Source organism: Colossoma macropomum, unplaced genomic scaffold (genome assembly GCF_904425465.1).
Source record: "Colossoma macropomum unplaced genomic scaffold, Colossoma_macropomum, whole genome shotgun sequence".
Classification (NCBI taxonomy): domain Eukaryota; kingdom Metazoa; phylum Chordata; class Actinopteri; order Characiformes; family Serrasalmidae; genus Colossoma; species Colossoma macropomum.
In genome coordinates this window covers 28492320-28505107 of record NW_023494799.1, presented here as the reverse complement: position 1 = coordinate 28505107, position 12788 = coordinate 28492320, and the positions used below count along the sequence as shown (strand labels likewise).

Sequence of the window (12788 nt, the reverse complement as noted above, 5' to 3'; positions counted from 1 at the left end):
GTAAGTGTTTTACCTCTGTTGATAGACGGGACATTGACACAGAATTCCCCCTTTATGTTGTCTTGTATTAGACAAGAAGCAGCAGCATATATGTCTGAAATGAAAAAAATGAACATGAGTTATAGTAACAGCTGGAAACAGTCACTTGACAGAGGACAAATTTCAAACTCATATACATTTCACCACACCCTACGGGATGGAGACATAAAATGAGCACACTCAGCCAGGGTTAATCATGAGATTGCCTTATGTAAGTCATCACTGTCAAGACAAAACCGCATATCTCTGAAATGGTAACTTTATAGGACAAGGAAAAAATGCTTATATATGTCAACATAAGAAGCTTTTATTCCATGTATGTGTCAAAAGTTAAAAAGTTTGGAGTGACTTATCATTAACAGCTGTTGTTATTTTATTCAATAATAACTTTTACAGTGTAGACTGAAAGTCTGCTATTATACATAATTCATACTATTATTTATTCATAGTAATTTCTATATGGATTTATGTGGATATATCTGTACATAAAGAACCCTGAGTGTAAAATAATAGCACAATTAGTCCTATTTAATCAGATTTAGTGAAGTAGAGAGTGTAAAATGTAAATATCAAAAACAAAAATCGTAGTTTAATAGTAGTTTTTAAATGTGGCACTACCAGTACATCATGTCTGTGTACTGAGCATCATAAAAATGCCTTTAAGTATTGTGATATATTTTTGCCATACTGCCCACCCCTACTGTACCCACCCCAAACTTTTGAACTGTGTAAATTTCTATTCCTATTCACTACGAATTGTTCACACAATCTAAAGGGTGTCTGGCATTTCAAATGGTGTGATTTTTTTTTTAATTAAAAAATAAAAATGGATTTACAAGGTTTTGATACAACAGTGATGATACGCATTATCTTTTTGTACCCTCTTAAGACTGTATCCCTTCAAATATTAACTATTTGGAAGCTGCAATCTATGTAACTGTGCTCCCTGAGTTCGCACTTATCATGAAATACCATAAAATACAGACGTGATCTCTTTTGAAGTGTCCACCGCTCTGACGCAGACTCCTACTATCGTCTGGGGTAATAAAGTGGGGTTGAATCATAACAGTGCTGATCCTTCACTTCAATTTCTTTGGAGGTTGACAGGCAAAGTCAAATGTGGTGTCAGTCCGTGATGAAATCAAACTGAACCTCCACACCTCCTCAAAAGCTCAAGTGCAATGTAGGAAGTCTTAAATCAATCATGTCATCAAAAATGAATGCGGAAAACTGTACAAGGAGACTGCTGTTTGCCTCAGCGGGGGATTTCTGATGCCAACAGCGAGGCACAGGCAGAGACAACAGGGAGAGCGCTCCAGTAAGATTGACAATAAAATATGAAAGATAATAAATACACAAAGCTGCTCTCATCAAGGCTCATTTAAGGCCTAGTTCTAGCTATGAACTTACAATCTCATCTTAATTGAGTGCACTGATTTGGAACCATTTTTATTGCCTCTTTGACTGAGCAGTTTAATGTTCGTCCATTAAAGCGACACTTTCATTATGTCATTACTTTGCCATTACAGTAAGGTGCTGATATTTGAGAATAGAGCATTGATTCAGTAACATTCAATCTTTTCTTGAACTTAATCTTGTTGCGCCCTAATAAGCAAAGCCTTTAGTTGACAAGTAGAGAGAAGCACCAATGTGTTTGGGCAACGATGCCACAAATGTTTGCATTTGATTATGAGCTTTTATTAAATAAAAAAATGAAATCAGAGTGTGGGACCGAGACACCACCCAGAGGACAGCATGGTGAATTTCTGGACATGGCTCAAGCCGAGAGGTGGGTAAACTGGCCTAAAAGCAAGAAACACTGTGGTTTCTTCAGTAAAATAATGACTCAAACAGCCATGCATCAACCGGAAACAACCTAAAGAGGACTGACAAACACAAGTATCAGGTAAAGAAACTACTGGCCACCGAGTTTCCTGTAGAACCACAGTGGAACTTCTTAGTACAGGCAGCATCTATCAGCATAGGAACTGAAGTTTGTCAGGCTCCATTCTGCTTTTGGGACTCTTGGCAAAGCAGCCCGGGAGCTGAACCAACTGAACAGAATGAAATTAAACCCCCAAAAAATGTAAAGGTGTAGGCCAATGAAGGGCTGAAATAGAACTAAGAAGAAAAAGTTTCTTTTCCTCACAAAAGCACTTCAGTAAAAATAAAGGCATTTGTATTTAAAAAGGTCCAAATTTTACTTAAAGGGGAATGCCACCCATTTTTCAAAATTTCTGCATAAGTGAGTGTGATATAAACAGAGTCATTTAAAGTGATTTGATGTGGAATGGTTCATTTGCAGAGACTCTGATTTCCTTACAGTGGTGGTGATAGGAACCAGGGGTCATGATGTCTACAACACAAATATAGCCATTTTATTTTCTATTCAAAACTACCAGTGAACTTACACACATCTTCTGAGTTTCTACATGTAATACTGATTATGTTAAATTGTGATAAATCTGAAATATAAGTTTTCTTTGAGGACTACTTTGCCTTACAACACCCTGCATGTACCCCTCCGCCCTAAATGGATCAAAACAAATGGATTCAAATACATTTCAAGCCAAAACTATCTTGAAACACTTTCTCAGAGATAAGGCAGCATATATCTAACAACTTCATGTAATAACTGTCTGAGGAAGCAATTAGAGGTGGACGTCTGGTTCCTATCACCACCACTGTGAACAGCTCTGACTCTGCAGGTTTCTCTAGAACAGAGCATTTCACATCAAATCACTCTGAATGAGTTTAAATCACAACCATTTAATTATGTAGAATTTGAATTTTAGGTGAAGTTTCCCTATAAGTACATGGGAAAGAGTAAACTGTCACTAGTTATTTCCCACCTCTGCTGAGCAAAAACAAAGACAGAGGAAAAATAGGACTCCACACAACTTGAGTCACTGACACAGTTTGGCCGGCGAGTTATATGAATACGTGATTTCCTGCATCTCCGCTTACTTGCTTACTTCTGCTCTCATTTCTGCACTTGACTGACCCAAAAATAATACCGCAGCCTTCAGAAAGTTGAGGAAGAATAAATGAACATACCTCTTTGGTGTGTAACACTTCACTGAGCCTTAAAACAGACTGCAGGTAAACATAACGTTAGCTAACACGGGCTAGTTAGACTATAGAGACTATAGGCTGAGGTAAGTCGTGCTATTCGGAAGAAAAAAATGCTGGCACTTACTTGAAAGCTCACTCTTGCCGTTTTTGGTATTAGTACCGTCTTCTTAGTTTGGCTAAGAGACTGAAAGCCAGGAAAAGTAGCTGTACAGGATGGAGACACTCAGTTAGGTCGGACTGACAGACTGAGGAAAAGTTAATCTACATGTTTTATTCGCCCGCTTTGGGTCTCACAGACTTCAAACTCTGAACCAGACTCGTCACAGATGACGCTTTATGTGGTCACGTGGCACGAAAGCGAGTAACTCCAGATGTAAACAAATGAGCGTGTAATGCAGATGTGCTTTTAAAGTTTTCGTCGTCTCATTTTTAAGCTTTTTAGTATAAACTCAAGTGTTTCCCTGCAGTAACTTATAATAATGTTAAAGGGGAATTCCACCATTTTTTTTCAAAATTTTCTGAGTAATCCAGCACTTGAAAAAGTAATGCTGAGTGGTTTGATGAGAAATGGTTCATTGAAACTTACAGACTCTGATTTCTTTACAGTGGTGGTGACAGAAACCAGGGGGTACAATGTCTACAACACAAATATAGACATTTTACTTGTGTTTTCTGAGTTTTTATGTGTAGTGTTGTTGGCAAAATAGTGGAAAATCTGAAAAAATAAGTTTTCTTTGGGGACTATTTTGCCTTATAATGCCCTGTACGTATCCTCTGTTATGAATGAATTTAATATGAATTTAAAAATGTTTAAATTTTTTAAAATAATTCTTGAGATGTAGAGTCATGTAGAGTGGTTTGATGTGAAGTTGTTCACTATAGAGAAACTGACTGACTCTGATTTTTTTACAGTGGTGGTGATAGAAACCAGGGTTCAATGTCTACAACATCTAATATAGCCATTTTATTTAGTAATCAAAACTGTCAGTGAACCTATACGTGTCTTCTGAGTTTTTTTAAACTATGTAATGTTGGTTATACTGAAACAGTGGGAAATCTGAAAAAATGCATTTTCGTTGGGGATTATTTTGTTTTACAACCCCTGCATGTATCCCTCCATCATGAATGGATTACAATAAATAAATTAACAAGGCGTTTTAGGCCAAAACTTTATCACAAACTACTGTAAAACAATGTCACAGATGTCAGGCAGCATATTTATAACCATTATGTTGCAATACAATAAGTTTCTGTGAAGGAGCTTTCAGAGGCACTGAACTCTTCAGATGTCTGGTTCCTATCACCAACCACTGTGAACAATATTGACTCTAGTTTTCTCTAAAACGAGCATTTCACATCAAACAACTCTGAATGACTTTGTTTACATTTTAACCGTTTGATTATATGGAACTTTTGAAAAATTGGTGGAGTTTCCCTTTAACTAAGGGATAGTTTGCAAAGCTTTTTAAATCTCTATTTTATACACATTTAGACGTGTAAAAGCATTCTTAGAAATCTAACTGAGGAACAGACTGTCATTCTGACCCGTGGATCTAACATACCTCAACCTAGCTAGCTGGCTAACGTTGACTCATGCATCCCTTATCTTTAATGGTTTCCTTGTCAACAAAATTGCAACCATCAGAAATATACTACTTTATAAACTGTAAATGATCAATTCTGGCATTGCCTAGAGGGAACACCAAACACTACACATGTTAAATAGTTCTTATCTCGCTGGACTAAAACAAGTTTGGCTTCATTATTTAGATTATCAGGAATGTCAGTGCTGTGAACCCACATAAGGGAGGAACGTCCACGTTGAGTGTCCTGCATTCCTTTGCTGTTATCTAATTTTGTGTTTACGTATATGCAAATTAGGTGATAAGGGCCCATATCCAAAATTTTTCCTGCATTAATTTTTTTCCCCTGAGGTCCACTTAAGACATTTGTATGTTTTTTGTGTGCTTGAATTTTTTATATTGTGTAGTGTACTGAGACATGCGACTGGTGTGTTCTTTATGTACTGATGGCACCCATGATACGGTCAGAAAAGCATACTCTGTTGTAATATGCAGGGTTGGGAGAGTTACTTCAAAAATGTATTCCGTTACACATTACTGGTTACCTGATACAAAATGTAATTGTAACCTAATCTAAAGGATTACTATTTTAAAGTAACGTATTTGATTACTTTCCATTACTTTTGGATTACTTGTTGTTTCATATAATCAAATAAAGACAAAAATCAACAAGAAATTTTCCATCAGGAAGAAGTCATTTTTTCCATTTTGTTTTATGAAACAAAATAATAGATTGTAGTTGATTTATTGCCCACTCTTTATGTTTGACTGTTGTACTTCATTTGAAAATCAGGTGTTCTTAAACTACAAAGAAGGTGGGGTTATAAGAAGCTGATAATAAGCTGAGAAAAATGAAAACAATCGGTACGCTGAGATTAAATTATCCAGATCACTGAGTTCAACAGATATGCAAATACAATTTAGTTACAGACTACACTGCTCTACTGGCATTTATTTGTTAAAAATCTGTTGCTTACCAAGGTCAGTCTTCTTTTGAGAGCCCTCCTCATCAATAATTAATAAATAAAGACCACTCTAAAAACTTTCAACTGATCATCATGGTCTGTATTAGGTCATTATACTTCATATTGGTGCACTGTGCTTGGAGTTTCTGTTTGTGATGTTATTTGTAGACGCTCCCTAAACTCTCAAGCACTTCCAGCAGCCACACAAATCAACGTGTCCTACGTGTTTAAAAGGCACTCATTTCACACGAAAGCTAAATCAGGACTGGCTTACTAAAGTACAAATAATGATAATTTACACATATTAACATTATGCACCCATCATTCGAAACCTACTGAAGAGATGTTTACATACAATTTTGCCAATCCGATTGAATACATTCATAGTATAGAATCCGAGCCAAAATTATGCGCATGCGTAGAGTACCACCTGGTGTAGACGTTGCCGTGACAACGAGCATCACGTCCAGTCAGAATGCGTGAGATGAGCAGCAGTTTGTTTACGTGAGTTTTCCGTTGGCGCCCTTGTGTTTTTAATTGCTTTAAAATGATGTCAGAATCAGGAAAACGTGCTTCACATGTCCTTATTAAAGAAGGCTGAGAGGAAGGCGTCGTGTTCTGAGATGTAAAATGGACGTCCGTCCCACCGCCGTCTTTTAAAGGTCACAGCCTAAACTTCGTCTCCTCTGCAGACCAGTTTCTGCTCCTGCCATGTTGGACGTTATAAACTTTCACTACGACGCGACGCGCATGCGCAGAACGCACTCACACTTTCCGATTGGGAATGTAATCGGATACAGTTTACACAGCTATTATTCTTCTATTTAACGGATTATTTACAGGATTGCCCACCACGTTCAATTGGATAGAAATTGTATTCCGAATGGCCTCGATCGGACTAGTCTATTTTGATTGAGGTGTTACGTGGACGTATTCTATTCTGATAGAACTATTAGTCGGATTATTAAGGGCTTGTTAGGCTGCATGTAAACACACATATTTATCATTCAAAACGACAAATTTTTACCAAACAGTGATGAGTTTGCGTGTATGTGGTTATTGTAATCCTGAAGATAATCACCCCTGTTTTCACCAACTCCTTTTACTGTAACTGTAACAGATTACAGTTATTTTTCTTGTATCCTAATTACGTAATTATTAATTAATTATAAATATTGTCATATTGTCCAGCCCAACCTTAAAGCAATTTTCTGCTAGTAGTAGTTTCAGTGCAGCTACAGTGCTGTGAAATAGTATTTGCCCACACCCGATTTCTTCTATTTTTGCTATTTGTCACCTGTAAATGTTTCACACCATCCCACTAATTTTAATATAAGATAAAGACAACAGCTTTTAAATGATCATTCCATTTATTAAAGATGAAGATTCATCCAAAACCTATATCACCCATGTGAAAAAGTAATTGTCCCCCAAACCCAGTAACTGGTTATGCCACCCTTGGCAGTAACAACTGCAATCAAATATTTGCAATAAGTTGTGTTGGGTCTTCTGCATCGCTGTGGAGGAATTCTGGCCCACTCTTCTTTGCAGAATTGTTTCAATTCGGCTGTATTGGTGGGTTTTCGAGCATGAACTGTCCGTTTTAGGTTTAGGGCAGGGGTGTCCAATCTTAATCACAAAGCGCCATCAATTGGTCAGTCTTTAAACAACGGATCATGTGAGCTCCAGCTTGTTTGGAATGAAAACCTGCAGCCACACCGGCCCTTTGCGGGTAAGGTTGGACACCCCTGGTTTAAGGTTTAAGCCACAGCATCTCAATGGGATTGAAGTCAGGACTTTGACTTGGCCCCTCCAAAACCTTAATTTTGTTTCTTTTGAGCCATTCAGAGGTGCTTGGTTTCTTAAGATCACTGTCCTGCTGTATAACCCAACTATGCTTGAGCTCTAGGTCATGAACCAACAGGCATACATATTCCTTCAGGAATTTCTGACAGGGAGCAATTCTTGGTTCCATCAATAATGGCAAGTCATCCAGGTCCTGCAGAAACAAAGCAGCCCCAGACCATCACACTACCACCACCATGTTTGACTGTATGATGTTCTTATGGTGGAATGCGGTGTTAGCTTTACGCCAGATCTAAAATCCATGTCTTCCAAAAAGTTCCACCTTTGACTCCTCAGTCCAGAGAATATTATCCCAAAAGTCTTGAGGGGTCATCTAGATGTTTTTTGGCAAATGCGAGAGTCTTTGTGTTCTTTTGCGCCTTGCAACTCTCCCATGGATGCCATTTTGCCTAGTATCTTTCTTATTGTGGATTCATTTACACTGACCTTAACTGAGGTAAGTGAGGCCTGCAGTTTTTTAGATGTTCATCTGGGTTCTTTTGTGACCTGGATGAGTCATCGATGCGCTCTTTGTGAAACTTTGGTAGGTCGGCCACTCCTGGGAAAGTTCACCACTGTTCCAAGTTTTTTCCATTTGTGGATAATGGCTTTCACTGTGGCTCACTTAAGTCCCAGAGCCTTAGCAATGGCTTTGTAACCTTTTCCAGACTGGTAGATTTCAGTGACTTTGTTTCATATCTGTATTTGAATCTCTTTAGAACGTGGCATCATGTGTTGCTCTTTGAGACCTTCTAGCCTGCTTCACATTGCCAGACAGGTTCTGTTTATGTTTAGATTTAACCGTTGTGGCTGTAATCATGTCTGGATGTGGCTAGTAAAATTGAACCCAATAGTCGATTGAATTTAGTTAACTGGTTGATTTTGTAGCAGGGCAATTACTTTTTCACATAAGCCCAGGTAGCATTTTTCCTTCAGTGAATGAAATCGCCAATAAAAACAGTGTTTTTGTGTTTACTTGGGTTATCTTTGTCTGATATTAAAAGTAGTTTGATGATCTGAAACATTCAAGTGTGACAAATATGCAAAAATAGAAGAAATTGGGAAGGGGGTAAATACTTTTTCACAGCACTGTACATCAGAGTCTATTCACTACTAGTTAAGATAACTACACCCACTGTAGAGCTGTTAACAGGTATTTTTGCAGTTTTCTGACCTACTTATACTTGACCTCAGGACCAACTGCTGTTGCCACATGAACAGTAACCTTCACAATGACCAAATCTAATTACTGTCCATTGGCCAAGCATCAGAGCCAGAAGAAATTACATGATTGAATTGACCGACACACATACACTCTCGCTCTCTGTTTTTATAAACTCATTGCTCCCTTTTTTTATCTGTCCATTATCATTATGTACCTTTTACCTTTATCTTCCATCTCTCCATAACTGATTGTTCCATAAACTGATTTAACTCCAGTTACCTTGTTTAATTTTATTTACATATTATTAAAATTATTTATTTACCTACTTATTTTCAGGTGAAAGCACATAATGAAACCTATATAGACTATTCTACTGAAATAGTTCAATCTGCAGTCCCACAGTTAAAAAAAGGTGTCTGTCCCAAAACCTAAACTCTAAATTCCAACTTGTTTTTGTTTGTGTTGTTTTTAAAAAGATCTTTATTATTTCTTTGAAGCTGCAATTGAACAATCTAGATTTAGCATGAGTCAAAATAAAGACACCTTTATAAGGAAGCTGCTTTCCCAGGTTTTCATGTCACAACCGAAACACAGATTTAGTCAGTAGGTGGGGCCGTATTTTAGCCACACCCCTGCATTGTAGAGCAGGAAGTGAGACTGCATCCCTGTCCCTTATGGCCACATGGTTAGCAGTTAGATCCCATTGTTTTGGTGTCCCAGAGCCTGAAAATCAGTGTGCAACATCACAAATTGTCAGTATCAAAACACATATATTTTGCAATTAAGTAAACTTTTTGATGTTTTATTGAAAAAATTATGATTTTATGAGCGTACAGCTGTTCAAAACTGTGTTTGCTTGTCATGTACCATATAGCATGTCATGCACTATATTTGATTCATCCTCAAAATTTGCTAAAATTGTCACTGCCGAGACATTTGGTAAAGTTTCAGAGGCATTATTATTGGTTTGGTAGTTATTTTAATAAATTAAACATAAGCAAGGCATAATGTCATTCAAAGCAAAAGGATTTTAGTCTAAAGTCCAAAATGTGTTTTCAACTATGACTTTGAACCTGTTTTGCCAGTTTGGTTGATAGTCTTACATTATTTCATTTACCTCTGTCTTTTTTTTTTCCTCTTGCTTCCAGCTACAAGAACAAGACTAAAGCACCCTGATTTAGTTAGCAATAAAAGAATGATGGGATTTGTAGTTTACAAGCATAATCTATTAATTTCCCTCATAAACTCTGTATGTGTTCTATACCTAATCATCTCAAGAAGCCAAAGTCACTCTTGGTAGCTTAGAATCTCATGCAGATATAAACATATCGGGCAGTAAAATCTATGGCCAAACCACAGCTGTTCTGAGGTCAGCTAAGAACCAGTCACTGCTGACTGCATAGTCTCACCGCATTTTCCACACTGAATCTCAAAAAGCCCATCTAAAACTTTTAAGGTCCGGACCTTGGCGTTCTCGTGCTGGTTACGGCCATGATTACATTATCACACATACACAAAAAATAACAGTGGTACAGACTTTTCTGTTACATGTTGGTTAAAACAGGCATCTCACAATCAACTCAGAAAAAGAATCATTTACTTATAGTGCAGTAGTATATTCTGTCTGAAAATTTCCACTCTACCGCTACATTTCACTGGAGCATTAATGAGAAAAAGAGTTGACCTATATCACAGGGGTCATTTCTACTTCTTTATACATGCTTAACATGCTAACTGTGCTTTAGGCCACAGTGCAGGAGCATCTCAACTGTTTTTCCATTAGCAGGACACTCTGGACTCCATATTGAAATTTAAAGGTCTTTCACATCCGCATGGAGTTTTTAGTGCACTTGATGAAAATCTTCAAAGCCTTCTCTATTTTGGAGGGTATCGGGCAAATGGTGAATCCTCACTTATCTTGCTCTGATGGAAAAGAAAGTCACCATGAAAAACAAGGAAAAAGCAGTGATGATAGATGTGGAAAATGCAACGTGTAAAGTTGTACTAAAGGGTGTGAGCTGAGCAAACAGAAACTCACCATTGGTAAATCGTCCAGCCTTTCGAACTTCGGCTTCCTGTAAGTGGTGATGACCTTGGCGATCACCACCACGAGTACCAAAGCCAGAACTATGAAGAAAATGCACAGGACGGCCACAACCCCTGGACTCATCGGCAAGCTTTTACCTCCCACACCTTGTGAAGCTACATGAAAAGAGAAAAGGGGATAAGCCCAAAAAATACAGGCAATATTAGTTAATAAAGCTGTCTACCAATGTGGCAAGTAATCGAGTAATCAGAGACGTCTACAGAGCTGTCACTATCAACTATATTACCACTATAACTATACTAAAGTCAAGTCTGTAGATTATTCTGGAGATCAATCAAGTAATCAGAGAGGTTAACTGAGCTGTCACTATTGATGTTAGTAATCTAGTAATCCACCAATTATTATGGCTGTTAATCATAATCAGAGAAGTCATTTGAGCTGTCACTATTGATATCAGTAATCAAGTAATCTACCGATTATTTTGAAGACTAATCAAGTAATCAGAGACATCAATAGAGCTGTCACTATCGATTATATTGACCGAGTGACTGAGTAAGCCGTAGACTATTTTAACAGATAATCAAGTAATCGAAGAAGGCAAGACTTGTCACTATCGATTATATCAGTGATTGAATAATCTATCAATTATTTTGGCACTTCATCAGGTAATTAGCGAGTCTATAGTATGTGCTGTCACTGTCGATTATATCAGTAATCGAGTAATCTACCAGTTATTTTGAAGATGAATCCAGTACTCAGAGAAGTCAATAGAGTGGTCACTATCGATTATAGTATAGATTATAGTAATCGAGCGATCTAGAGATTATTTTGACAATTAATCAAGTAATCAGAGTTTTACAAAACAAATACAATCATGTATAACCCTGTAAAGTTATTCAGAATAGAAAGGCTTTGAAAAGACCTCCAATAATACATATATAAAAATACAAAGTGGCAAGTGTCCTTCAGACCATTTCTTACTCTGGCTCCAGCCCAAAAAGGGGGATTTTATTTGAAAATAATCCATTTTTTTTTTAATTGAGTTTAATCGGTTAATCCTGACCACTCTACCAGTTCAAACCTTTCCATTCTCCTGCTAAAAATCAGTGTACCTGTGGTCTGGGTTGTGTTTACTTTCTTTGTTGAAGCTGTTGCGTCGGGTTGTGTACTGCTGGCATTTTGGACCGTTTTTGTTGTTTGCTCAGAGACTGTGCTGTTGCCTCGTTGTGAAGATGTGACTGATGCTGAATGCTGTCCAGTTGCTCTTGAAGACGTGCTTGTTTCTGGACTTTTTGACCGATGTGTGTCAGTTGTAGCATGTTTTGCGGTGGCTGTGCTGAGAGAATTAGTAGCGGAAGTATGAGAGGTTGCTTCAGAAGAGTGCCTTGTTGACTCATGTCTGTCAGTGAAGCTTGATCTTGTGGTCAGTGTTGTCGATGACACAGTGGTGTGAGTGGTTGATTGTGGTGAAGAAGATGCAGCATCTGCTCGAGGTATAGTGGTCAGCGTTGCAGCGGATTTAGACCCAACAGTCACTGTTGTGGATTCTAGTAAAAAATAACACTTGCATTAGAACATATTGGACAGTGCAGATTTGCTTATGAGACTATACTTTACAGCAACATTGACTTGTATTCCTTTTTGCAACCTAAACAAGTCAACTTAATCTTTAGGAAAATAATCACTTTAGCAAACATTTCAGTTTGAGAAACCAGCTTTAAACACCACAAACCATAGCCAAGCTAGGCTGCAGTACAAATGTACCATGTGAAAACGGCTTTTTGCATAGGCAAGTTTCCTACCTTGAAGAGGAACTTTGCATGTTTTTGCATTCAGCCATGAGTTCTTCGACAGTTTGTGATGTAAAAGCAGTACAGCTGTCAAACCAGGTGATGAGAAACAATCAAACAGGCCTACCTGGTGAAGCTCTTGAAGCAATAAGTAAAATTGCTATAGCATATAGCACTTTAGCCATGCTGTTGAGCACAAGTAGCCTATGCAGAGCAGCTGCGAAACAACGCAGTGGCTGATAAGACTCTGCAGCAGAGGTGAGAACCACATCCTTAACA

General features: G+C 37.8%; 2 protein-coding genes across 3 annotated transcripts in view; both read right to left on the bottom strand.

Moving 5' to 3' along the window:
* Window positions 1-3432, bottom strand: part of LOC118819278 (cAMP-specific 3',5'-cyclic phosphodiesterase 4D-like) — a 96876-nt gene extending 93444 nt beyond the window's left edge. For both annotated transcript variants that reach the window (XM_036586988.1, XM_036586991.1), the window contains exons 1-2: window positions 3239-3432; window positions 14-94 (exon numbers count right to left, since the gene is read on the bottom strand). In XM_036586988.1, coding sequence (XP_036442881.1) covers window positions 14-34 — 21 coding nt within the window. In that variant the 5' untranslated portion in view covers window positions 35-94; window positions 3239-3432. The remainder of the gene's footprint in view (window positions 1-13; window positions 95-3238) is intronic.
* A 6026-nt stretch (window positions 3433-9458) lies between these two features.
* LOC118818973 (salivary glue protein Sgs-3-like) lies at window positions 9459-12775 on the bottom strand. The gene is made up of 4 exons (XM_036586548.1): window positions 12637-12775; window positions 11832-12266; window positions 10711-10874; window positions 9459-10595 (listed from the first exon to the last, which is right to left on the bottom strand). Exons 1-4 carry the CDS (start codon window positions 12692-12694, stop codon window positions 10548-10550), a joined length of 705 nt encoding a protein of 234 aa, XP_036442441.1. The 5' UTR covers window positions 12695-12775; the 3' UTR covers window positions 9459-10547.
* Between the last annotated feature and the right edge of the window lie 13 nt (window positions 12776-12788).